The sequence below is a fragment of the Pavona decussata genome, unplaced genomic scaffold (genome assembly GCF_977016875.1).
Source record: "Pavona decussata unplaced genomic scaffold, jaPavDecu1.1 SCAFFOLD_184, whole genome shotgun sequence".
NCBI lineage: Eukaryota > Metazoa > Cnidaria > Anthozoa > Scleractinia > Agariciidae > Pavona > Pavona decussata.
Window position 1 is genome coordinate 2,353,205 of NW_028145593.1, and position 27,124 is coordinate 2,380,328.

General features: G+C 38.5%; 1 protein-coding gene and 1 pseudogene across 2 annotated transcripts; both read right to left on the reverse strand.

Moving 5' to 3' along the window:
• Nucleotides 1–2,524: 2,524 nt before the first annotated feature.
• On the reverse strand, nucleotides 2,525–25,179 carry LOC146462925 (uncharacterized; annotated as a pseudogene). Its single transcript, XR_014857025.1, has 6 exons — nucleotides 24,753–25,179; nucleotides 21,136–21,810; nucleotides 19,859–20,128; nucleotides 18,786–18,905; nucleotides 17,334–18,215; nucleotides 2,525–3,549 (listed from the first exon to the last, which is right to left on the reverse strand). The product of XR_014857025.1 is annotated as an uncharacterized LOC146462925 (transcript).
• On the reverse strand, nucleotides 3,917–12,616 carry LOC146462926 (uromodulin-like). Its single transcript, XM_085085188.1, has 6 exons — nucleotides 12,489–12,616; nucleotides 8,272–8,531; nucleotides 7,758–7,872; nucleotides 7,325–7,447; nucleotides 5,616–5,729; nucleotides 3,917–4,416 (listed from the first exon to the last, which is right to left on the reverse strand). The coding sequence occupies exons 1-6, from the start codon at nucleotides 12,565–12,567 to the stop codon at nucleotides 4,055–4,057; spliced, it is 1,053 nt and encodes a 350-aa protein (XP_084941314.1). The 5' UTR covers nucleotides 12,568–12,616; the 3' UTR covers nucleotides 3,917–4,054.
• Nucleotides 25,180–27,124: the final 1,945 nt, after the last annotated feature.

Consider the following 27,124-nt stretch of genomic DNA (forward strand, 5'->3'; position numbering starts at 1 on the left):
GAACAGAAGTTTTAATATTTAGATTGAGGATAGTAAATGCTTTTTACTAGGATCTTTATGATTAGGAGTTAGGATTTTAATTGAAAGGACTTTGGTCGTTGCATTGATTGGCTACGGCTGGCTGCCCAATCATTGTTTAGGATATCTGGGCATCCAAAAGTTTTTACTGCCATTATAAAAATAATAATAATAATAATAATAATAATAATAATAATAATTGTAATAATAATCATCATCATCATTATTATTATTATTATTACTATAAATAAATAAATTAATTAATTAATTAATATAAATATATATAGCTTTATTAAAATATTCCACACAAATTGCTTTTTACACGTTTAAAGTGTATAAAAAAGAGCTATTAAAAACCTATTTACAATTTATTTCGATTAAGAAAAGAGACTACTATCAAGCACAATTTTAGTTATTTTTTTTTTAATGTTCGATTGCTAAAAAAAATTGACTTTCAGGCATAATGTTTTTGTGAAAAAAAAAAGAGAAACAAATATCATAAAGTTTTTAAAAAAAAATAAAATTGGCATTTTAAAATCAGCTCCACTTGGCAAAAAGAAAAAAAAAAAACAAAAACAAAAAAAGCATCTCTCAAATGGCCCCTTCTGCAGTTTCAATGTCAATGTCCGCGTTCTTGATGTCACATTGAATTCTTCGTAATGTGCATGTCCTAGAACAAGAGACTGTGAGGTAAGAGAGCGAATCCCTGTGCCCCATCATAATTATTTTCAATCTTTTTTTAGTTCGCGCTATGCTATTTTGGGAAGTTATAATCCGCCATTGAGTTCAAAATCAAATGACGTTACTCTAACTGACCAATAAGATGTCGACATTAAAGTAGCAATGCAAACAAAAATAGATTGAAAAAATTTTCATAGGGAGAGGGGCATGTATGGGGGATTCGCTCTCTTACCTCATAGTGTCTTGCCTAGAACCTCTCAGACAGACGAGTGCAGACCTTAACAGTGCGAATGAAATTCGGCTTCTGATCCATGACATCGTTTTGGCATATTGCTCTCCTTTCTTGATAGCAATCAGCTCCGCTAATCGACTATGGTGTCTCAAGCATTCATTGCCCATTCCGCCGGTTGTAGTGAAGACCAAAGGTGTAAATGTTCCATGCTCTATGTCGAGAACTCTCCTCGAGTACAGGCGCTTTTTCTCATTCTCATCAAGGAGGATGGTACAACCAAGATCACCCACTCAGATCTATACCTGAACCTTGATCCTAACCGCCAACTTTCTTACAAGAGATCAGTTATCACATCCATTTTACATTATGCTCAGAAGGTAATCGCACATGACCAGGACAAGGAAACGGAGATAGACCACCTCAAATAAGTCCTCCTGGAAAATAATTACAGACCCTGGATTTTCGACATCCTCCACAGAGTGATCCAGAAATCTAGGGATAACGATAAAGTCAAGCGTGGCGGATCCAAATACAGTGTCCCACTTCCCTTTGTTCAAGGCGTGTCTGAACAATTCACACGAGTTTTCAGGAAACAAGGGGTGGAAATGTACCATTATCTGATCAATACCTTAAGTCGTCGCCAGCGTGAGGCGAAAAGCCTATACATAAGGCGACTTTCGCTCAGCCTAAGCAGTAAGTCTACACTTTGTGACTACAACAAAACTACAACGTTTTGAAATTTTTGTGATTTTTTTCTACAAACTTAAGGTCTCGCGTGTCATGCAAGTACTTAAACTTTACGGACTTGCGTTTAGTTAAGCAAAGTAATTTATGAATTCCACACTTTAATTGGAAACAAAACACTACAAATTACAAGTGCCAAAAATAATACAAAAGCTTTGTACGCGTCGACTGAAAGGGCACGCCCTATCATGAATTCAAATATCGCAGGCCTGACCACGCGCGCAAAGATTTTGCGAAGGTGCTCTTAAAGCTGAAATATGTTGATTTGCTTTAACCTTTTCGCAGCTGCTTGCGTTGCGTACTGACTGCGAGGATCTTTCCTCTATTTGATCTTTCATCGGTGGTTCAAAATATAAGTTTCATATATTTACATTCACTTTGAGAGATTTGTTGCCCCAACTTGAATGCCAATTTGAGTTTGTCCATAATGAATACAAGTTGTAGCAACTAGCCTAGGAATTAGGCCAAGTGAACTCTGGGGTGTGCTGGTGACTCGGTTTGGTCAGGTGCTTGTTTCACAGGATACCTGTTAAACCGGGTCCGATTGTATAAAGCATCTTAATCCTTTAAGCCCTAACAGTGATCAGCATCAAATTTCTCCTTGTAATATCAATGCTTATTCAACCCCTGACGTCGTGAGAATTAAGGATATGATCACCTAAGGTGAATTTTCTTGGTATTTTAATAACTTCTCCCCAGTACTTTTATAAGAAAAGTATCGGGACAAGATAGGAGAATTTGTTCATTGATACTGGGAATTCCCAGTCTTCCGAAGGATTTTCTCGCACTCTTTTTGTGTTCCCCATCCTCAGTAAACTGTCCCCAGTCGAGTGAATCACGGACGCAAGGTAGGGAATTTTTAATTTATTTTTTCCCTTTCATACATGCATAACTCATACAAAACCGTTGTCAAATTCTTACATAAAACGTTACAATTTACACTGTTTCGCAACGGTATCGCGACGCTAAAATTATAATGTCATTACAAAGGTCATATAAACACTCCCTGAGTTTGGGTGATCTGTGCTAACACCGAATCTTTACTTTACTGGTTTAGTTTAATGCATTTGTCACTACAATTACAATGATAATAAGAGAAAACGCATTTAACGAGGCAGTCAGGCACTAGTCTTGTGTCAACCCTCGGGTCTTGTCTCCAGTAGGACCTTAGCCAGACTTCTAGGATAGGCGTGACAACTGCTACGAGCGCCGAAGGCGCTAGCGTCTATGGAGGTCTGCGGACATGATCCCCCAAAAAATTTTTAGGTCTAGAAGCCCTGAAATGCAATTATTATTACTTCTTTATTGACATTCTTAAAAAATCAGTCTCGCTCAAGTGTGAAATGGTATAGCCTTTTTACTGCTAACAAGTCAACAGTTTGCCGCGGGGGACAAATAAGTGTTCTTCGCGTTAACTCAGTGAAGGAAAAGTGCAAGACTAAACAATTTCATAAGATTTTATCTTTTTATCAATTGGCAGCCTAAAACTAATAGTTGTTTTTTTTTTAAACGAATCTTCTAGTGCACTGAAACTATTCATAGAAGTTTTAGACCACGGATAAAAATGGATGTCAAACTAATTGAAAAAGTTTTCAAAATGATGATGGTAACCGGCCTGTTTGCAGAGCGTTCCTTCTTTCAATATTCTTCACTTGATTTGCTCATTATTGAACTAGAATCACTTCGTGTACAACTGAAGCAATTGCAAGATATTTCAACATAACTTAGCAGAAAAACAAACAAACAAACAACAACAAAACGCAGTAATCCCCATGACATCGCCCCTTTAACACCGTCTTTTTGACTTTTGCATTACGTCATTGCGCAAGAGTATCAGAATGGTTTTCTTTAGATAACCAAGATGAGAAATCAGCCTTCTGCAGCACTGAGACTTGTGTGATTTTAGCTTTTGAATTCGCATAATAGTTTCTAGTGTTTCTAAGTGCCTTTTGTTTATGACCTTGTGGAAATCTTAAGGTGTGTGCATTCAAATGAAAGCAACTGAACGGCACCTTCATATGGTATCGGGCTGGTTCTAACTAAATTAAAGGCCGTTTTCACCAGCTCGTCGGTCACCTTCAACGCCATAAGAAGTCCACGTGTGGCACGTATAACTGATCTATTGAGTCTGTGGATAAAATCCTTTCACGGACTTTACCAAAAATAACGGTGTCTTAAATTCAAATGAAATGAGCACTTCTGTACCCCAGCGCTTCCTAATGGTGCTCTTTTTTATTCCGGCTTTGCAAAGTGGCTTAAGGTTTAAAGATATTTAAAAGCTACGACACAGTACGGTGCTATCTTTTGCCAAATATGTTTCCAGGTGAGTGTTTTTGCTTTTTATTCTTGGCGGTTAACAGTGGACATCAGTTATCACGTTCACTTAGTGACACAGTATCGATAGATGCAGTTTGGTGGTCTCGTTAGTCTGTACACATAAAACAATCCACAGTTTTTAACTTTGATTGACACCTGCCAATTGCAGCAGTTGCCCATCCAGCTAAAACACACTCCTCTGTTAACGACTCCATCCTGTGGGGTGGGATGAGTTCCATCGAGCCAACCCGTTACAAGTGTGTTACACTTGTTAGGTGGCACGCAAGAGGTGGGCATTTTGGAGCCCGCAGTGCCATTAAAGCGGTACCAGGCTGTCGCAAGTGCGCTGTCACATTTGTTGCCGCCTGCATGTGTTACGCTGCGGTCTGCTTGCTTGTTCACAATGTAAGAGGTGCATTCCGGGCCTGTGAAGGAAAGGAAATATTAATGGTAATAACAATGACCGGAATAGAGATCTTGGAACTTGCAAGGCCATGGCCAGCCAGCATGACAGTTACAATCTAGCATGTCCATTATACAATAGTGAAGCTGAGGGCGGAAGGGCTTTCCAAGTTGACGATGCTAGACTCTGTAACAGTATCCCGATTCGCATTCGTAAAAAGAGAAAAACGCCTTCAAAAAATATTTCTGCCAGTAATATAGTGTGACTTGTTTCTTACTTTTAACTTTTCAGTTATTGTAACTACTGTTGAATTCTGTAAACTGTAAACTACGTATATTTTCTAATTTTCTATATTTTCTTTCGTCTTGGTTTCTAACTTTTATTGTAGATATACAGGGCCACTGGTTCATCCGTTTACACTAGCATATACCACCCTGTTTACATAAATTAAAATTGTTACGTATCTACTTACTTGCTTACTTAAGCACTTACTACTGCAACTAATTTTAAACTTTTATACCCTTTTCTCAGATGATGATGGTGATGATAATCATGATGATACCACAAACATGTATATAATCACCTAGAAGTAAACAGTTGGTTCATAATGTAGAAAAACAAACGTACGTCTTGTCGTAGCTCGATGAACGTAAGTTCGCAACTTTGAGGAATTTTGTCTTAGTCCTAGTAAGTACGCCTTACAATTGATGACGTGTACCTAAAGTTCACGTTTAAAGTGCCCATAACCCCCCAAAAATTTTTCACTTAAATAAATCTTTGCACCTGTTCGAAACGCATTGAGCCTTTTTGCGCCTTTTTTCAACCAAATCTTGACTTTTTATAGGCTGTAAAAGTTACGAAATCTAGCCATCATCTCTCCCATGACCGAGCTAGTAAGGGGCATGGGTCTATTCCTTACTTGACGTCACAAACTGATTTGCATTGTATGAAGTCTTTGTGAAAATGCATGCAAAGCAGTTTGTGACGTCATGTAAGGAATAGACCCATTTCCCTTACCAGCTCGGTCATGTGGACAGATGATGGCTAGATTTCGTAACTTTTACAGCTTATAAAAAGTCAAGATTTAGTTGAAAAAAGGCGCAAAATTGAAGGCTCAATGCGTTTCGAACTGGTGCAAAGATTTATTTAAGCGAAAAAGAAATTCTGGGGTTATGGGCACTTTAAGACTAAAGCTTGTCCTCTCCATTCTACATTACTTACCAAGGACGGACTCGCAACGCGTGCCTGTGAAAAATGCTCCGCAGGTGCACGTGAAACCATTGGGAATATCTATGCATGTTCCACCGTTGAAGCAAGGATTACTGGAACATTCGGCTATAGCAAAAAGAAGGGGTCTTTTTATTTATTTATTTATTTATTTATTTATTTATTTATTTATTTATTTATCCTGTGTTCTCGTTTCCCCAAACCTGGCCATTTCAATTGTTGTTTTGCGAAGAAAGAAAACAAAAATTGTAATGCATGTTTAAACTGTTTTGAAAATGCATTAAAATGCATTAAAGGGACTATGTCAGCTGTGGCACACGCGCAGTAGAGTCTGGTTGAGACTAATTTGCTTACAACTCGTCGCGAGATTTTTGCTTTTTCGCCATTGCAAAAACTTTCAAAAATATCGCAACAAACAGCTTCTATAATTACTAACGTTTGTAAATAAAAAAAATCAGTTAACTTTCGATGATGAACGCAGTTGAAACAAGTGAAAACAGCTTCCTGAACTCTCCGACGGTATTTGAAAAATTGTTGGGCCAACGATTTCAGTGCTTCTCATCAACGCGAATATGCGCCTGGTATGACATAGTCCCTTTAAGTCTAATCATTTAACCGCTTGTTTATCAACATTCTCACTGCCGTCGCATTCGTGTCTACTTTGGGTCTCTATGTTATATAGTCTATGTTTCTAATTAACAATTAGATTATGAGCTCGAGATTTCTATCGCGTGATAGCTGATGAGGGCGCAGCCCGAATCAGCTATCACGTATAGAAATCGACAGCGAATAATCTAATTGTTTTAGTATAAATCTACTAGTCGGTCAAAACTAAACAAGTAAATTATCTATTTCCTCATCGCAGACACTTCGAAAACGCGACGAAGCGGCCGCCATTTTGTTGAATACCGCTACTCACTATATATCTATCACAGAATAGATAGCGAGTAGCGTAGCCAATCAGAGAACGGCATTCGTGAAAGAACACTAGTAGATTTATACTAAGTATAGCCGGATAGTAAACTATAGACTGTCGTGGCGGAAACTCAGATTGAGAAAGAGGTGACAGACCAGGAAAAAGTTTTGTAATCCGGAAGACGCATAAGAACGGCTGATGTTTGCCCACGCCCTCCTTCAAAGCGCTTCTAAATATTTTATTCAGTTGTTACCTTTTGCTCCCCATTGTTTAAACGCCTAGGATAACACATGGTTAAAGACTGATTTAGAGGGTGAAATAAAAATGTGATGCTTGTTTAACCAAATCTAGGTCGGGCCTTTCGTCTTCTGAGGGTGACGGAAGAAGTAAGAATTGCGACCCTCCCTTTGATAACTCCGAGAGTGCCACAACTATGACAAGAGTTGTATGATGCGTCCAAAGAAAATTCCTTAAAGTTTCTCAACGGGTAACATCATATGACGTGGAAATTAGGTCATGATTTTTTCAAAAAAAGGTGGCCATCTTGGATCCGACATCTTGGTTTTTCTGGATTTCCACAAAACTTGACAAAGCCACAAAAATTGACCAAAGAGTAGTGAAAACTAACAGAAGAACACAGAATAGTGATACAAAAAAGTTATATATGGCTGCATCTGCTGCATTCATTGACATCTAAATAATAAGAGAATAATGCAAATAGAAATCACATGATGAGCCAAAAGATAAGTAAACCACCCATATAACTACGTAGAAGGACTTATTATACCTGAACACACGTGACCATCACCGCTGTATCCTGCCTTGCAACTGCAGTTAAAGTGGCCAGCGGTATTTATACACGTTGCATTCTTGCTGCAGTTATGGCTGCCATTGCTGCATTCATCGATATCTGAATAATGGTAGAATAATGCACACAGAAATGAAAGCATGAACGTACTAGCCAAAAACGGAGGTGAACTGTAATCGCAAATTCCAGTAATGGTCAGTGATAGAGATAGCCCTTAATGGTATAGCCATAGTTCTTAACAAACACCACAGTCCCGTGATTAGCATTCACTTACCATATAAAAGTTCTATTTCAATATAATGAAGAAGCTTTGACTCGCCTTAGCGTTTATTTATGTTTACTAATACAAGTGAAGTAGTATGCCTACAATTGAGAGAAAATTGTGTTAATAAAACATTTGGATTGTACTTACCGTTTTCACAGTTTTCTCCTGTAAAGCCAGTCTTGCAAACACACAGGTATTTCTTGTTTGTAAATCCCATAAGGCATTTTACGTTGTTCACACAAGGATTACTGACGCAAAGATTCTGCATAGAAAGAAGCAGTCCCATTCTGTGACGTAGCTCAAGCAGAATGATTTTTGGAGGAAGCATATTTTATAATTATGATTTCAATGTTAGCAGACCAACTGGATAAAACCAAACAATAGCGTCTTTGTTACAGTATGTTTCCCATTATCCGACCACTTAATATTTACTCCCCGGAACTATATCTTGTCCTCTAGGCCGGAGGAGTCCTTTAATTTTGGTTCAAGAAAATCCATTTACTCACAAAGGTAATGAAAGGAAGATTAATTTATAACTTTAAATAACCACTGTAACATCATAATTCAGGCAATATAAATATCTGATAGGAAAGAAAAAGGTTCCTTCATCATTGTCATATATAACCAACATTACTGTTACAAACGTATTTGTTGTTTATACCTCTATTCCTCTGTAGATCCAGTCACGTCGTAGTTTTAAGTCTTGTGGATGCTGCACGTGGTCTGAATTGCTTAATTCGCAAACGAATTTATCGTTACTTGGTGGACCAATGTTGACTGAGACACACTGACTCTCCAGAAGACATTTTTCTTCACATTGTCTGTGTATTCCGATAGAGAGATTTAAAAATACGTGACCCGCAAGATAACGGCCGTTGTCCGGTGGATAAAACTTTATCCGTCGAATCTCTCCACAGTCACCTTCAACACAAAGAATATAATTAATTTTCAGTCATAAATCGCGTTTTTATTTTCTTTTTATGTTTGTTTTGCTCGGACAACTGAATTTAAATTTCAAAACTCAGTTCAAATTTCAAAAATACTGGTCATGCGTGATGGGGATTGACTGTAAGTTTAAAATATTAAACATGAATACTGGAGACAAACTTACTTTAGTCAAACTTTATCTAAGGAGGTATGTTTCATAAATTATTCCAACTGGTGTCATACTTTTAATTAAACTTAGCCCTTAGGGTGGCCGAACACAGTTTTCTAGTACACATGCGTTGGTAACCGTTATTTGCAAACTACGTACCTCTGGGTACCCGAAATTAGCATGGTGCAAGACTAACTAAGAAGGAATAAATTTTGATACTTGTTGTTGAGCGAGATGCCGTTGTTATAGCAACGCAGCGAGCTATTAACCGTCCGCAAATAATAGTTTTCCTTAATTTTTAGAAAATGCACTCGCTTGATTTTTTTCCATTCTTTGGCTCCAGAAAAACTGACAAAATACTGACAAAGTGACACTGTTATCATGTAATTTTGACAGAGAGATCTCATGTAAATATTGACTTTGCACATTAATGTTTTTTGAAGATACCCTCTGTGAAATGTGGGTTTTTGTTTGTAGGCGAGTAACGCTTTTAGACGACTACTATTTTTGTCCAATTTCACGAAATTATGACGAGCAGTTCCTATTCTCCGTGAAAAGGTAAACTTTCATCTGGATTTCTCTCGTTTTCTTCGGTGAAATTTCCCAATAACTGACACAGAATGTTGATCAGGAAAAACCTCATTTGTATATGCGACTACAAAACTAGTTTCGTCGGAAGACCTCGTTGGTTGGTTGCCATGTTCATTTTGAATTTGAAACTACTTCATGTAAAAATATGGGAAAATAACCCTGGTTGTCCGGTAACTTACAACATCAATTTTGATGTAAACAAAATAAAATGAAAAATAAATAAATAAATAAAAATAAAAAAATAGACAAAGAAACAAATAAATAAACGAAGAAATTAATAATAAATCACATCAAATAAATCACATCAAAGATACCGCCGACCGGTTAGCTCAGTTGGTAGAGTACCGGACTACCGTGCAGGAGGTCGCGGGTTCAAACCCCGGCCGGACCAACACTCAGGGTCTTTAAATAACTGAGGAGAAAGTGCTGCCTTTGCTCTGACATCTGCAAATGGTTACGACTTCCTAGTCTTCTCGGATAAGGACGATAAACCGTAGGCCCCGTCTCACAAACCTTGTTTGTAAATAACTCTGTGGGACGTTAAAGAACCCACTCACTGTTCGCAAAGAGTAGGGGACGTTGTTCCCGGTGTTGTGGTATGGTCTTTGTGCGTATATTATCATGGTTGGGTGGTAAAATGCTCGGAGATATTAGCTGCACTAAGCTACTCTACAAACCGAGGGTAAATAAAGATTGATGATGATGATGATGATGATGAAAGAAAATAAGCAGTAACACAGTTCTGCGCAATATTTGCTCCATTTCGTCATTTCCGTAGTTCGACTTTATAAATGTCCATTCCCTATGCCGTTGTAACAGCCATTGGGATGCTGGCATAATTCCACTCAGTTTTGGAGTTTATCAGTTCACTCTTTTGAATCTTATTTATCATGACTGCGGTGATTTGTCTTAACATCGCATCGTTATGAAATGTTCCTGAAACAAAAGTTTCACAGAGAAGTGGGACAGAGGTTTCAAATAATTTGCTCTAATCAGTGCTCGATTTTCACAGCGGTAAAAACCACAAATTTGCAAAAAGAAAAGACTCTGTCTTTGTTATCCCTACCTTATTTAGCCCTTAATAGGTTCTTCTGACGAGTTTCTATCCGCTGTAAGAATTTCAGAAGATTTCACAGAAGGGAATGGAAAAATATAAAGTCAGAGCCTAATATATTGTATAACAAACGCCTGTTTTTGAGTAGTTTTAACTCGAGACTAAAGGCATTATTTTTACCAGCGAGGGTTCGAGGACACAGTTTTTTTTCTTGATTTTTATATTTTGGGTGATTTCAATGAATTGGTAGAAAGAAAACAAGAGAAAACTGGCTTTCGATATGCAACAAAGCGCGCGCCATATTATAAGTAAAAACCCAAATAAGCCACCTTAAATTGAAAACAGGTAATATGCAATGCGGCTAAAAGCGGTTCGTCTGCTCCGCCGTAAATTGGTCGCAAAGGCAAGGCACCATATCACGTTTCTCCCTCGGCCGGTAAACCTCATGTAATTGCCCGACAAGAGCTCTTTCAAACCTATTAGAATGGTGCCCCCCCCCCCCCCCCCTCACCGCCCCCTCCGGATTCGCTAATACGTACAAATAGTGGATGCTTTCCCTTGCAAGTGCTGGCTGGCTTTAAAAAAAAAAAATTTCATTATCACACGAGATAAACGGCAGCTGAATACACAGATCAATGAAAGAAGCTAATTACAATCGGCAATTACGTGTGTGCAATAATCATTGTTTGGCAACAGCTTCTGACGCAAGTCCAAAATTGAGACAGGAAGCTCTTAGGCTAAGGTAGTTAGCTGAAAATGTTTTCGTTTTATTTGCGCATCTCAATAAAATATTGCGTCTTCCATCTCGCCGCCAGTTACAAAAACGTTTGAAAACTATGTATACTTTGAAACGTTTTTATATTCAAGAAAGCGATTTCATCTAGCGTTGTTGTCGATATTTAAAGTAGAAACGGTTAACCTGAAATGGAGAATCTACAGAAAGAATGACCGTCTGCTGGTGTGGATTCGGCAGCCGAACTCTCCCTTAATTCATAAATGTTTTACCAAGAAATTGTATTAATCAGGGCCACCCAATGACAGCGTTAAAACCAAAAGAGGTAAAATTTGACTTCCCGTATTGCAACCATGTTGGTGGTGTGGAACAATAAGACTTTTCTCCTCTGGGAGTTAACTTCCAGTTTTATGCAAACTATGTGAGCAAATTTTTCTTTTTTTTTTTTTTTTGGCACAAACATGGGGACAATGCAATCAACCTATATAGCCTTTTTAAAGGGAAATTTGTGTAAACTAACGCAGTTTAATCTGTTCGAATTCCTCAAAATTTAAGTTAAGAACATTTTACGCAATGGCTCGTTATTTCTCGAATTTAAGAGCTGCTGTTTGCGAAAATACCAGCTGGCCTTTTCTTGCTCTTTTAACGGCGTATTTCTCCTCCGACAGCAAAGATGGTTAAATTTTCAGCGTTCTGAATGTCTGAGGTGACCTTTCGCTAAGGAAAACGCTAATTTTTCTTTTCTGAGCCGAGAATTGTCTTTCCGAACATGGCCCAAGCTACCAGCCTCTAAGTAGTTTAGCAGCTAGAGAAGCCGAGATAGCTAAATTGAAAAGCCGGGAAGAAAAGTATGTCAGCAGTCTTTAGAAAACAAGTTTTAAGAGACGCGTGCCTTTTGAAAGCTTTTGTGTTTGTCAAATATCAAAACATGGTAAATTTACCATCAAATACATAGAAAACAATTTGGGCATGTTTTTGCACAATAAATAGAGAAGCCGCGGACAACTCTTTTCGCGTTTACCTTAACCATTGCTTGTGCTTTAACAATTATTAAGAATTTTCTAACTTCTTACTTAAAAAGGGGAGCTCATTTAAGCGCGCGCTAGTACTACAAGAAATATTTCGAACGTTTGCCGACAATTCTGTGATAAATATTTAATTAATCTGAAAGCACCTTCCATTTGTAGTTTCTAACCCCTTATTCATTTTTCCCTTTTAATTTATTCCCGAATAAAAGCACAGTAAAACAAAATGCATTTACATAACAACATGGACTCACACGAAACACAGTCAAACTCTGCTTACGTACAAATCAATAATTCGGGTTTTTTTAAGTTAAGCTATAGTTGCATGTAAATTGCTGCTGTTTCTACTATTTTATCATACTTTTAACTTTATAGGTACCTTTAATGCAGCGGAGCCAAGCTCCCCAAACGACACACACTAGCAGCAAATGTAGAAAGGCGAGTAAACGACCCGCCATTCTTCGGTGAAGTGAGATGACTTCCCAATGATGTTCTGAGACAGCCACCCCTTGCCGGCTAGCTTTGTATTTTTGTTTGCGATCAATTAGCTCAGATCTCACAGCAATTGAACTGCCAGCTGCACGGGAAAACATTGAAAAAGCGGCAGATTTAATTGGTAAGGCCATCCTTTATCATTTGCGGTATTCTTTATCTTTGAATTCTTAATGTTGGTAATTCCTTTATTTACAGAGATATTTCTCTGCGATTTCAAATAAGCTTTCTTGTTTATAAAACGGTGCTCAAGCGCTCAGAGACTCAAGAAACAAGATGGAAAAAACGGTGAACGGAAAGTTCGTTAATAATGCGTGAAACTTGCAATTGTATTAGTGGTTATATTCCCGAAACGTCTTTGGATTTTTAAACAGTTCTGACACTTTTCAGTATTTTTTATGCAATCTTACAACTTATACAAGATAGAATACCCGAATACATTTATGTAGCGGCGTGTATGAGTCTGTAATGAAACGAGAACAAAACTGGTAAGGCTGCAAGTTTGGACCGAATTAAAACTGAAGCTGCTGAAAGTTTGCTGAAAATGTTTCTCACATGATCAAGCGTTCGACAATCAGTTATGAATACGAATTTGAATATGAATATATGAAACATATATTTGAACTGCGGGTGGTCATAATTGTTGGCTTCACACTACAAACTAAGTTAGTTTCAAGTAGGCACTTGATTCAAGTGCACTTGAAAATCTCAAGTCGCACTTTAGAAAACTTGGCTTCACACCTGGTAACAAAGTATACACTTGAAGCACAAGCTGTCAATCATCTTTCGCGGTAAAATCAGAAATGCGATTGCTCGCCGGAAAATCATGGAGCCTTTGCAACGGAAAAACGTTTGATGCTCTATACTCTTTTTTTTGTCTTTAATTTTAACTCAGGGAGTTTTAACATCACAGGAAATGCATAGGTACTTCATTGTTTACGAGAACTTGGCGACAACACAAAAGAACAGGCGATATCTTCTGTGTTCACTGGAGAATGGTTCAGCAACGTGGTTTTCGGCAAAGAAATCGCCACAAGGTTTGGGCATGGCCTCGTCCACAAAATTGGTTTAGACTACTTTTAGCTAACCGCGACATGGATCCGCTTTGGAAAATGCATTTCCGCGTGACTCGTCCAACGTTCAACGCTTTGTGTGATTTGGTACGCGGAGTCCTCAAACTGCGAGGCGTATCTCCAGCCATCCATTTTGATTTCTTTTGATTGATTTTAGTTCACGGCAAAATGTTTATCTGTTCTGGCACCGCAGCACGTGGCTTTCAATTGGTTTCCCTTTTCCTATTGGTCAAGTACGTTCTCAAGTGTGGTGTTGGCCATACTTGGCGGCGTACTTCGGCTTCTTTGAACTACGAACGTTTCCATGGTCACTAAGTAAAGTTCAAGTTGTAGGTTTTGCCCCTTCACACTCGAAGTAGGTTTCAAGTGCACTTAGATTATACTTACAAGCTCTAGTGTGAAGCCACCTAATGTGAATTCGTAATATACTCATGAAGGATGATTAAGTAATATTTAAAACACCAGCAGCAGTGTTTTATCGGGTGCGCCTCGTGGTTTTAGACCCGATAAAACACGTGCTTCGAGTTTTTTGAACGGCTTCAAAAACATTCCTGGAACTGAAGCGTGTGTCAAGAGAGATCATAACAATGACGCTTTTGAAAACGTTGGAAATAAGAACACGAGAAAAACATTAAACACCGCATACTAATAAGGAGGAGGTTTTATCCGGTTTAAAAACCACTGCACTTGATGTTTTATCGACCATTTGATAGGTCAATGGGCTTATGAATTATAAATGAGTTTTCGAAATGAATATGAAATTTTGGTAATAATGCATGTGGGTTCGTAATATACCCGTGAAGGATGATTAAATGAACATGCAATTTTGGTAATAATGTCAGTTCGTAATGTACCCGTGAAAGATGATTAAATGAACTTTACGGATATATTACGAACTTATTCTTCTATTTAATCTTTTACCCGCAGTTCAAATATATGTTTCATATATTTATATTAATTTTATCCATTCTTCGCCTGCATATTTTCCAGCCAAATTCAGATGTTAATATTTCCATAACTCGGTCATATTGAACTCAGCTGATAATACTAGATCAAATGTGTCAAGGCTCGTATTTATGGACTTTTAAAATACTGTTTATCAATTGACATGGTGTTTCTGACAGAAACTCAAGGGCAAACTAGCACGAGATATCCACTGCCGGTTCGCTGATGATCGCGTTGAAATTCGCAATTAAATTCCAACTGGATGTTCTCCTGAGGAAAATTTGCCTGTGAATCTGTACGCGTTTTAAAGCAGAGTGGATTCTTTCGGGCCTAGCGCGCTATTATCATTTTATGTAATGTGAATGTCTATCCTGCGACATTTGTTAGCTTTATAGGAACAATTTAGGTACGCACCCGTCAGTTTAAAGAGTCGCATGCGGTAATTAAAGAGAATATATAATGCGAGCGAAAGACAAATTTGTCATAATTTCTCTAATATCGATAAATTAGTAAATTGTGGACTTGCGTCATGATCTGCTCTTAAATATTTATTCGTTGACTGTCGATTGATCATAGTAATAAATTCTCATGATCACCAGAGAGTCCCCACTCCCAAAGGCCCCAGATTGAGATAAGTTATGGGAACGAGGCGAGCCCGGAGGCGGAAAGGAGCGGGAGCTCAGGCACAAAAGTGGGCCATCTCTGCGGGGAGGAGGGCGGGGCGACAACCTGATAACTTGTGTCCGTTTTAACGAAGAGAGAAATAAACAGGATTAAACAGGCCTATTTATACTAAACTTGTAAATATTATGCACAACCGGTTCTCCGGGGGATCCACAGACGCGCCGGAATTTTGAATTCACATGTCCCATTGAAATAGGGGGCGTTTGTGCTTGGCGACCCCCAGTGAGAATAGCTATGGTCTGAGTTATGTGTGAAATCTACAATCTCCGGATCATAAATCATTATATAGAGGAAAGACCCTCGCAGTTATTTTCATAACTTCAGCAGTTGCGAAAAGACAGCCTGAAAAAAAATTTCAGTTTTGAATTGGATTCGAACCCATGAACTCTGCGATGCCGGTGCAGTGCTCTACCAACTGAGCTCTCAAGGTTCGCCCATGAGATCGAACGCACTTTACTAATCCTAGATTGTTAATAGTTTTTTTATATTTGTTTTGCTCGGGCAACCGATACGAGCTTGGAATTGACGATGGCCAGATACATTTTCACTCCCACTCTGTTTGTTTTAACGAACAGAAAGGAACCGTCACCAATCTGTCACTCATCGATATTCAAATCCTAGCAGTGGGCAGGATGTTTGTAACGGGAACCTAGTTTAATGGCCTAGCTCCCACGAGTCTCCTACAGCTCAGTTGTAGATTAGAGTATCTGAGCGTGAGCTAGTCACCGGAAGGTCACAGGCTCCACTCCTTTTGGCACAATTGAAATAATCCAAATTTCTGAGCCGAATAATGCCTTTCCGAACATGGCCCAAGCTACCAGCCTCAGCTAAGTAGTTTAGCAGCTAGAGAAGGAGAAAGCCAAATTGTAAAGGAATAAAAGTAGGTCATCAGTCTTTAGAAAACAAGTTTTAACAGACGTGTGTCTGTTGAAAGCTTTTGTGTTTGTCAAAACATGATAAGCTTGCCATCAAATACATAGAAAACAATTTGGTCACAATAAATAGAAAAGACGGACAACTTTTTTCGCGTTTTCCTAAACCTTTGCATTAACTCATACAAACCATTGTTAAATTGTCTCATAGAACCTTATATTTTACACTGTTACGCAACGCGCGACGCTCAAATTATCGGAAGACACTACAAAGGTCATGTAAACACTCCCTGAGTTTGGGTGACTCGTGCTAACACCGAATCTTTACTTTAGTTTAGTTTAATTCATTCGTCACTACAATTACAATGATAATAAGAAAAACACATTTAACAAAGTAGTCAGGCACTAGTCTTGTGTCAACTCTTGGGTCGTGTGTACAGTAGGACCTTAGCCAGACTTCCAGGACAGGCGAGACAACTGCTAGGCGCTAGCGTCTATGGGGGTCTGGGGACTTGATCCCCAAGAAAATTCTCAAGTCTAGGGGCTCGGAAATCCAATTATTACTACTTCTTTATTGACTTTTCTTAAAAATCAGTCTCGCTCAAGTGTGAAATGGTACTCTTTTTACTGCTTACAAGTCAACAGTTTGCCGCGTGGGACAAAGAAGTGTTCTTCGCGTTAACTCAGTGAAGGCAAAGTGCAAGACTAAACAATTGTATAAGTTTTTATCTTTCTATCCTTTGGCAGCCTTAACCTAATAGTTGTTTTCTTTGAAACGACTCGTCTACTGCACTGAAACTACTCATACAAGTTTTACACCACGAATGAAAACGGATGTCAAACTAATTGAAAAAGTTTTTAAAATGATGATGATAATACCAGTTTGTAAAGCGTCCTTTCTTTCAATATTTTTCAATGGCTGGCTCATTATTGAACTAGAATCACTTCGTGTAAAACTGAAGGAATTATTTATTGTAAGGTATTTCAACATAATTTAGCAAAAAAACAAACAAACAAACAACAAAAACAACAACAACAACGCAGTAATCCCTATGAGATCGCCCCTTTAACACCGTCTTTTTAACTTTTGCATTACGTCATTGCACATGAGTATCAGAATGGTTTTCTTTAGATAACCAAGATGAGAAATCTACCTACTGGCACAGACTTGTGTGATTTTGGCTTTTGGATTCGCATAATAGTTTCTAGTGTTTCTAAGTGCCTTTTGTTAGACCTTGTGGAAATCTTAAGGTGTGTGCATTCAAATGAAAGCAGCTGAACCGCACCTTCATATGGTATCAGGCTGGTTCTAACTAAATTAAAGGCCGTTTTCGCGGAGTCTAGTTAAGCGACTCTTTAGCCAGCTCGTCGGTCACCTTCAACGCTATAAGAAGTCCACTTATGGCACATATAGCTGATCTATTGAGTCTGTAGATGAAATTCTTTTAAGGACTTTATCAAAAAGTCACGGAGTCTTAAATTCAAATAAAATGAGCGCTCCTGTACCCCATTGCTTTCTGATGGCGCTCTTTTTAATTCGTTGCAAAGTGGCTCTACGTTTTGAGATGTTCAAAAGCTACGACACAGTACGGTGTTGTCTGTTGCCAAATATTCTTCCAGGTAAGTGTTTTTTCTTTTCATTCTTGGCGGTAAACAGTGGACATGAGTTATCACGTTCACTTAGTGACACAGTAACGAAGTTGGCAGCCAGGTGGTGGTTTCATCAGTCTGTACACATAAAACAATCCACAGTTTTTAACTTTGATTGACACCTGCCAATTGCAGCAGTTGCTGTTCCAGTTAAAACACACTATTCTGTTAACGACTCCATCCTTTGGAGTGGGGTGAGTTCCATTGAGCCAACCCGTTGCAGCTGTGTTACAATTGTTAGATGGCACGCAAGAGGTTGGCATTTTGGAGCCCGCAGTGCCATTAAAGCGGTAAAAGGCTGTCACAAGTGCGTTGTTACATTTGTCGACGCCTGCATGGTTACGCTGCGGTCTGCTTGCTTGTCCACAGTGTAAGAGGTGCATTCCGGGCCTATGAAGGAAAAGAAAGATAAATGGTAATAACAATGACCGGAATAAAGATCTTCGGGAACCTGACAGGCCATAGGCAGCCGGCATGATAGTTACAATTTAGCATGTCCATTACACAATAGTGAGTCTGAGGGCGGAAGGTCGACGAAGGTCGACCGTTTCAGTCGACGATGCTAATCTCTGTGACAGTATCCCGATTCGCATTTGCAAAAAGAGACCTTAAGCTGGTTTAAACTGATCGCCTTCAACAGTAATACAGTGTGACTTGTTTCTTATTTTTTTGTTTTTCAGCTATTGTAACTACTGTTGAATTCTGTAAATTGTAAACTCCGTATATTTTCTAATTTTCTACTTTTTTTTCGTCTTGGTTTCAAACTTTTATTGTAGGTATACAGGGCCACTGAAAAGAAAGAGAACGTGCGTCTTATCTTGGCCTTGGTTCGATGAACGTCAGATGGCAACTTTGTCTTACTGTTAGTCCTAGTAAGTACGTCCTACAATTGATGCCGTGTACCTAAACTACACGTTTCTAAAAGATCTGAGCTTGCCCTCTCCATTTCACGATACTTACCAAGGACGGACTCGCAACGCATGCCAGTGACAAATGCTCCGCAAGTGCACGTGAAACCATTGCGAGTATCAGTACATGTTCCACCGTTAAGGCAAGGATTACTGGAGCACTCGTTTACGTCTACAAAAAAAAAAAAAAAAGGAAAAGGTGTTTTTTCATCCTGTGTTATTGTTTCCCCAAACCTGGCCATTGCTTGTTGTTGTTTTGCAAAGTACGGAAAAAATGTGTAATGCATGTGCATAACTCCGGAAGTGTTTCAATGAAACTGTTACTATGAAAAGAGATTAAATGCTACGTCGAAAGGTAATTCCTTCAAGTTTCTTAACGAGTAACGTTATATGAAGTGGTAATTGGGTCATGATTATAAAAACGTTGGCCATCTTGGATCCGACATCTTGGATTTCCACAAAACTTTACACAAACATGTCCAAAGAGTGGTGAAAACTAATAGAAGAACACTGAAGTGATTTAAAAACGTTCATGGAAGAGATGGAATGTTCGTTCATAAAAAAGGAATACTCCAATTTCTGAAAAAAACCACCTGTCAAACTGTGGTTTGCCATGATAAGACCAAAGTCACTGGCATGGATCAATCACACTAAATTATTCCCAGAGAATTTTTATAAAAAAGTTAAAACGTTTGCTCATATATCGCGGTTTCGGTCTTCATTAAAGATGCATTTGAATAGATTAAGTCAGTATATCACTTCTTGGTGAAAGAGTCAAGCAAAACGTGTCGATTCGTAGATAAAGGGACCTTAAGCAACGACAACGGCGCTGACAAGGAAAACGTCACTTGAAAACATAACTTCCTTATATATTTGTGCTACTAAGCGATTACTTCAACTCATCCATCTTGCACAAAAAAAAGTAAACTACCTAGGAACCAGATTGGTAGGCATGGCGTTCGAGTTAAGAAAGAGAACGGAAAATTCACAGTCGTGTGCTCACGTTTCCCGCAAAACCTTAAATATAATCATTTCACGTTATTGTTTTGCTGAGGACGGCAAACAATTGCACTCTATTGTTTTGCGGCATCGTCGTTGCTTAAGTTCTCGAATAAAGGTACAAACCTAATTGCACTACCAGGTTCATTGTAGCCTTTTTTGTTCCCACACTGTTCGTTGCCACACATTCATACAAACCACTGTCAGCTGGGCTCAAGTTCCTGATGGTCAGGTTGCCTTCGTTTACTTCAGTCTTTCCTGCGGGCAAAGGCATTCTTAGTCTGATCCAGTGTAACCTGGGAGGCGGAAAACCCTCGGCTTGGCAAGTTTCCTGAAGAGTGAAGGTCTCCTTTGGTGTAGCAAGTGCTCGAGGAACTTTCGTGAAGATAGGTGGGGCTAAATAGATGTGATTGATTGTAAGTTACTTCACATTTCTATTCCAAAAAGTGCAAAATAAAATTCATCGCCTTAAGTTCACCCCACCAATGGAAAGTGTGAATGACATTGATTAACTTAACTTAATAATTAGCAAAGCTCAGTTCTTTTTACAGTGAACAGAATCTTTCTAGTTCTATATGGTCAGTTTGCTCGTCACCGCGTTAGTGAGGAATATAATTTTCTTTTTCTTTGGAGCCAGCTAATTAAAAAGTAGTTATTCTTAGTAAAGGCGGTTATAATTTTCTTTAGTTTTGCTTTATTACGCTCTGTGATTGGTAAGTAAAGTTGGCGCCACTTTCTCAATCAATGATAAGAAAACCCCAATACCAATAATCTGACTTGCCTGTACGAATTATTTCCTTTCCGTCCGATTACCAGTTCAGATGCTCTACAACTGAACTACAGAAGATAAGCAGGGCCTGGATATTTGAAAGCCGATTAACGCTAATCCCAGATTAAAAATTAACCGAGGTTTCCATCTCCCTCCTTAAAAATGTTTTAAAACGTTAATCTTAAGCTAACGGTGAATAATAGCTTAAGTTAAAAATCTCTTTGAAGAATCTTCATTGACTAGTGATTGAAAAGGACTGAAACTTCATAGTAACCCAGGATTAACTTATTAGGGCTGTGAACAACTCAGACTCGTGCGAGCTAGGCCACTAAACAAGTCTCCTATAGCTCAGTGGTAGACAATCTGAAATAGTCAATTGGAAGGTCATAGGTTCAATTCTTATCGGGGAGAATTCGGATTTCTTTTCCCCTAGTGCGCCTGTGTCACTGTTGAAATAGCACATCGCTTCATTCTCATTAAAAGTTTTTTTTTTTTTTTAATAATCACAACACTTTTAATACTTTTGAAATTTGAAATAAATCACAACTGATTGTTTGGACCTGAATTTAAAAGGAATAGAAATTGTGTTCACATTGATTAAATCGCAGTTTATTAAAGTACTGTTTGTCCTCACCTCGAACTTTCAAATTGCCAGGGACTTCAGACGATCCAAGAATATTACTTGCAACACAAGTGTATTGCCCAGAATCACGGTAATTCAAGTGTCTTATTGTAAGAGTTCCATCATCTTTGAATGAATACTTCGCTCCTGACAAAACGTTCCTGCCTTTAAATCGCCATTCGACTCTAGGGGCAGGATTCCCACCAACAGTGCAATGAAAAGCCGCATTTCCTTTTTCATCTCGAGTCTGTTCAGAAGGTGATAACATCACGTGCGGGGCCGATATCGATTCTCCAGGTCTACCAGGCGGTCCCGGCATACCTTGTGGTCCTGGCGCACCCGTATTTCCTTTCTCTCCTCTCTGTCCAGCAGGCCCAGTCATTCCTAATTTTCCAGATTTTCCTGGTGGTCCCATGGCGCCTTGCGTTCCCCTTTTTCCCTTGGTTCCTTTCGGTCCCCTTCTGCCACGCGGTCCTTGTTCACCTCTTGGCCCAGGACGTCCGGGGGGACCTGCAGGGCAGACTTTTTCACTCGACTTGCAGTACTTCATGGGCATGAGTTGTTCAAACATCTTGGCAATTTCTTGACGGACTACGCGCATAGAGATGATATCTGAAGTATTCTTCAAAGCCTGTCTCCGCTTTCTTACACCTTCATTCATTGATGGTTCTTGAGAGATTTTTCTGGCTTCAGGGAAAGAAATGAATATAATTGTCTTTTAGGGAAGAAGGTGCGTTCTAATACAGAAATATTTTGCAAGGCTTATGACTATGTGCCAAAAGCAGTTCTTAGCAGGGACTGTTGGGATCCAAACAGAAAATTGGGGGTAACCACACATTTTTTCAGAGATAATTAAGCAACAATAATTCCACAAAGCGTTTAAAAGCAATGTATGGAACTTTTTGCATAATTGAGACTTACCTAGTTATTTCTTTAAAAATGCGTAGTTATTCCTAATTTTCTTTTTGGATTCCACTGACCCTTGCCAGGGTCTACTCTTCCCGCGTAGTTATAAACCGCGCAAATTACTTTGTTTTAGCAGGCAGCGCCGTTAAGAAACCCGAGTTTCTGGGACCTTCCAGAGATGCGCAGAACGTATGCGCAATGACAAAAGGAGGCACCGTCTTTAAGGATCATATTTATCAGTAAACACCTCATACACATAATTTCTTGAGTTATTAGCGCATGCTCAGATTCGAAATGACAGGTTTTCCTTGACCGGCTAACCTCAGTCAATTAATAGAAAGATTACGAATTCTGTTTACGACGAAAAGCAAATGGCAGAAATGTCCACGTGACCATGTTTTATCGACATTTCCCGCTCGCAGTTTTCAGTTTTTCAGTGAAATTAGGTTAAGTTTTGCGTTTCTGTTCAGTAAATTTTTCACGAAAACATAAAAGCGAATCTCATGTTTGCCGTTTGCCGTAAACGCGATTCTAAATCAATTTTTTTTAGCTTAGAAATCATCTTTTTTCTTGAAGGGATATTATCCAAACTGATTGTCACAAATTTGGCTTATCGCTAGAAACACGCACTGCCTATCACTTAACTTACGGGTATAAACTCGTGACCTGGCGAGCAAGAAAATTTTCAATCAATTGTCTCTCATGCCTAACATATTGCATGTAAAACTATCAGTGCTTGAACTTATACTTTACCTATATAATCCCTGTTTCCAAAAGAGGTAACAAGAACTGATTCTGCAATCAATAGGCCCATGGATATTAAATAAACTCATATTAGTGATAATCAGACACATTGCAAGAAATTATGGGGTAACTTCATTGGATCGTATCTTTTACGGCGGCAAGACGAGCCAATCTTTTGAACGCGAAAATATTTCGAAGCACCACACGATAGGACACAACAGAAGATAAAAAAAATGATGCGTTTGAAATTTATTTCAAAGGAATCGCCTCAAATCTAAGACGCAATAGGACTATATCTAGGAGCTGCAAATAAACTGGTAAATCATGCAGTGCGGGCGTTGAAAACTACGGCATAAGCAATGCTGTAAGTTTTAGTCAAAATGTTAGACCAAAACACTCTGAAAAAGGACGTTGTTGCGTTCGACGAAGGAAGAACGCTTCCTAATCTTCTGGGCTGCCTGTGATCGCGTAGGTATCCTGTGCATCCCAAGCGAAAGCTGACCCGTGTTTTTTCGTTCGATCGGCCGTTCACCTTTTCAGCGCCATTTTGAGTGACGTCACAATTTCGTTGCGCAAAGCATTCTGTTTCGTGCTTCGCTGGAGTTTGTGTAAAGCGGCCAGCAGACCGTGTTCGTCTCACAACTCAAGTTTAGAGGTTTTGTTTCTTTCACTCTTCGACGAACAAGGACATACATGGGATCATTTGCGATGAACAATGCGGTAGCACAGTTTTTCTCCCTCTGAATTCATGAGGTTTCTATAATAATTTTTTATGCTTGTACAAGGCTTTCAATTTGCTAATTAGATCGGAACATTCAAAATGTTTATCGCTTCATGGCGGTGGGATTTTCGCGTAGAGTAAGCTTACATCCAGAATGTTTATTGCTTCACAGCAGCAAAATTTTCGCGTAGAGTATCAAAAATATCTTTCTTTTTGCAAGTAAAGAGTAGTAGCAAGTAAAAGCAAATAGTGTACCGTCTCAGTAACACTTTCATCTCTCTGAATTCTTGAGGTTTCGAGCAATAGATTTTTATACTTGGGTGAGTTGTCTGAGATCAGATTAGACTGTCAAAATGCTAATTAGATCCCAACCTGAAAAATGTTTATCGCTTCCTAGAGGCGGGAATTTCGCGTTAAGTATAAAAAATACCTTTCTAGTAGCTAATAAATAGTAAGATTTAGTAGCAAATGGAAATATATAGTCGATCGCCAGCGGTAGTATTTTTATCTCTGAGTTAGATTTTTATGCTTGTACACGCGCATTTGGTTATCCGATGGAGATCAAGACCTCCAATATGCTAATTCGATCTCCAAATTCAAAATGTTTATCGCTTCATAGCAGCGGGATTTTCGCGTAGCGTATAAGAAATACCTTGAAATCTTGTTGTTAGTAAATAGTAGTAGCAAGTAGAAGTAAAAGTATACCGTGTTGTGTTAAAGTACGTTCTTCAATGATTAAAGACGTTACGAAAATATTTTGCAAATGTCATGCAACCTTAATTATAATTTTTCTCTGTCAGATCTGTCAAGTACTCGGGTTTGCCCCTAATCTCGTAGCTTCAGGGTGGAAGAGTGAAATAATCCCTCACGCTCCAGATGTTTCTTCACCCTCAAAGTTAAGATTTTTATTTGCCCATTAACTTTGCTTTATTCAGGCTGGGTAACCAGCAGTAAAACTGTGGTTATTAATTTGGAAAGGAAACTTCAAATATTCTGTGAACATGATGATTATTGCAATAAAGAAAAGTTGCATAAAGAGTAAAACGAACGAAATAAGTCAAATTAAAACGAACAGGAAAGTGCCTACCATACCTAAGTTTTGTCCTTTGTAAGGAATCGAACGCACTCCAATAATCTGTGATTACTACTAGTTTATCTTTTATACTAGCAGGGAACAAGTACAGTTTGTGGAAGGAGGTATTATTTACAGATATGACTACAGTAAGCCTGGAATCGAATTACATTGTAAAATTCTTACCTGGAGGATGATCAAGACGTTTTGTGTCGTTTACTTGGGCCTTCTTTACAAATAATTCCACAGAGTTTGATGATGGTTTAGAGGTCGTTCCTTCGTGATTCGTTTTCCGCTGTGAGCCAGTGTTAGCAAGGTCGTCTCGTGGTATGATCGTTAACTGATTTTCCAGTGCTGACAATCGACCATTTGTTGCTTCATTCTTCAGCCAGAGATTTCCACAAACGAATATTAAGATTAACGAAAGAAAGGATGGTTTCACGGATGGAAGAAAATCGCGAATTCGATAGGATTTGGAAGAGCTTGAAGCATCAGCCATTTCTCAGTGAAACTTCACAATTTCTTTGAACTTCGTTCTCGTTCAGCGAGACAGTAGAGAAATACGAAGCCTTTGGAGACTTGCCAGTAAAATTTGATCCTTTAAAACTCACCCCATATAAAAGGCCTATTGTTTATGTCGTGACTAAATAATACAGGCTGTCCCAAAAGGTTAAAACCCTTTGTCTTCAGTAACGTTCCGCTGAGGTCACGAAATCACGAATATTGTCATTTCTTCCTAACCTGTTTAACTTGTTTATGCGAGCCCGGAAAATAAATATAGTTTTTCACAATTCAAGAGGTCCGCTCCCAAGATGATTTTTCAAGCTTGGTACACAAGTAGTAAAAAGGTCTTTGTTTCTGCCGTAACCAGCTTTTCATTAAGAACTATTTTAGGCTGAAAGCTGTTAAAGGTGAATACACATTAACCCGGTTAGAGGAGAGGAGAGTTGGCCAAAGTTTCATATAGGAAGGCTCCTCGTCTTAATAATCTCACACACTTATTTTTTAACAAATTAAATGGTAAACCTTCCGTTATAACTTGCTATCTTAGCAATCCATGTATTTTTAAAATTTTAATGAGAAGACCTTAAAACCCGTTATAGTATTTTTTCCTCTTTATAACCTTGGTCCTGAAGACAGATAATTTTTTTAGCCCAAATATCGGCCGTATAGTGAATTAGCCAAGAGAGGAAACCCCATCTTCTTTTGATTCGCCCATTTGGCAAACGTTGTGCATTATCTGTAAAAAGCTATCCCTAGTTTTTGATCAAATTGGGTTATTTTACGTGGTAAATTTTGTTAAAATTTGTTAAATACTCAGACAGCTATTTATTTATAGGTGTTTATTGATCACATGTTGGCGTTGGCGTAGTTAAGAGAACAGGCCCAAGATGCAGCATATAATCACGTGATCAGTAGTTTATCTACCATTAATAGTCAATACAAACACAACCAATGAATATGGATATATAAAACATATATTTGAACTGAGGGTGAAAGATAAATAGAAGAAAGAACCTCGCAGTTGTAACTACCAGGACCTTATGTCATAAGCTCCTGTAACTACTCAACTCAAAATCAATTTATTGCCATGTACTGCCACCTACATGTTATTGAAGCTGAGAAAATCTCACTCCAAAAAAAAAAATTTGTTTAGCGCGAGGTGGACACTTAAAGTGCCTATGAAGCGAAAATTGTTTTTATGTAGTTATAAAATTTGCACATTAGCATATACGATTCCGAAGTTTTAGAGTACTGGGGTAAAACTTGTAGATTTTACAAACGCTCAAAGTTGGGCTATTTTGCTTTCAAAAATGGTCAGGGGACTGGGTCGAGTTTTATGCTGAATTCCAAGTTGTGACGTCACGTTGATGCCAAAAGTTTGTTTACTTTCATTCCGTTCTTGCCGCCGAAAAGGATTGTACCCCAGCAATCTCAAACTTTGAAATCCCGTGTTTGAAAGGGTAAATTCTGTAACTACCTAAAGACAATTTTCGCTTCATAGACACTTTAACAACCCCTGACCTTCGGATTCCTGATCGAACTGGGGTTTAGAAACGCTGGGTTTCAGTTGAGATAGTAGGAAAATATGAGAATTCGCTAACAATCCCTGGCAACAGGGAAGAGAATTCTCAAGCATGTTATGGAATGGCTGTGGCCAAATTTGAGGAAACAATAATACAAAAAAAAAAAGCAACTCCCCAAAAGTTTATTTAAAGACCACATAACTTGGTATGCTACAGAACTTGACTGGACATCACTCACTTCTGGCCTCAAGCCTTGAAATGTATGTCACGTGACCAGTTATGACAGTTTCTAATCAATAAAAAAGAGTTTTATTACAAAGTTTCTCTCTCATTTTATTGTACAATCGGTACATTTTATTGTATTAGCTAACAAACATTTCATGTGACAGGACGTTTAAAATCGTCCAAGTAACTTTTTTTTGTAATAATTACAACATGAAAACCTAAATCATTCAGGACACTAAGGTCTATGCGATACAGCATACAGCTTCACATGTTTACTAGTTCGTGGTCACAATGAACCGTGATCGG

Excerpts from the sequence above, each read along its gene's own strand:
- LOC146462926 (XM_085085188.1), bottom strand. The coding sequence starts at position 12,567 with ATGGCGGGTCGTTTACTCGCCTTTCTACATTTGCTGCTAGTGTGTGTC. Across the intron at positions 7,873-8,271 it reads GGATCTACAGAGGAATAGAG|AATCTTTGCGTCAGTAATCC; the intron begins GTATAAACAACA and ends CTTTCTATGCAG. Across the intron at positions 7,448-7,757 it reads AGGAGAAAACTGTGAAAACG|ATATCGATGAATGCAGCAAT; the intron begins GTAAGTACAATC and ends ACCATTATTCAG.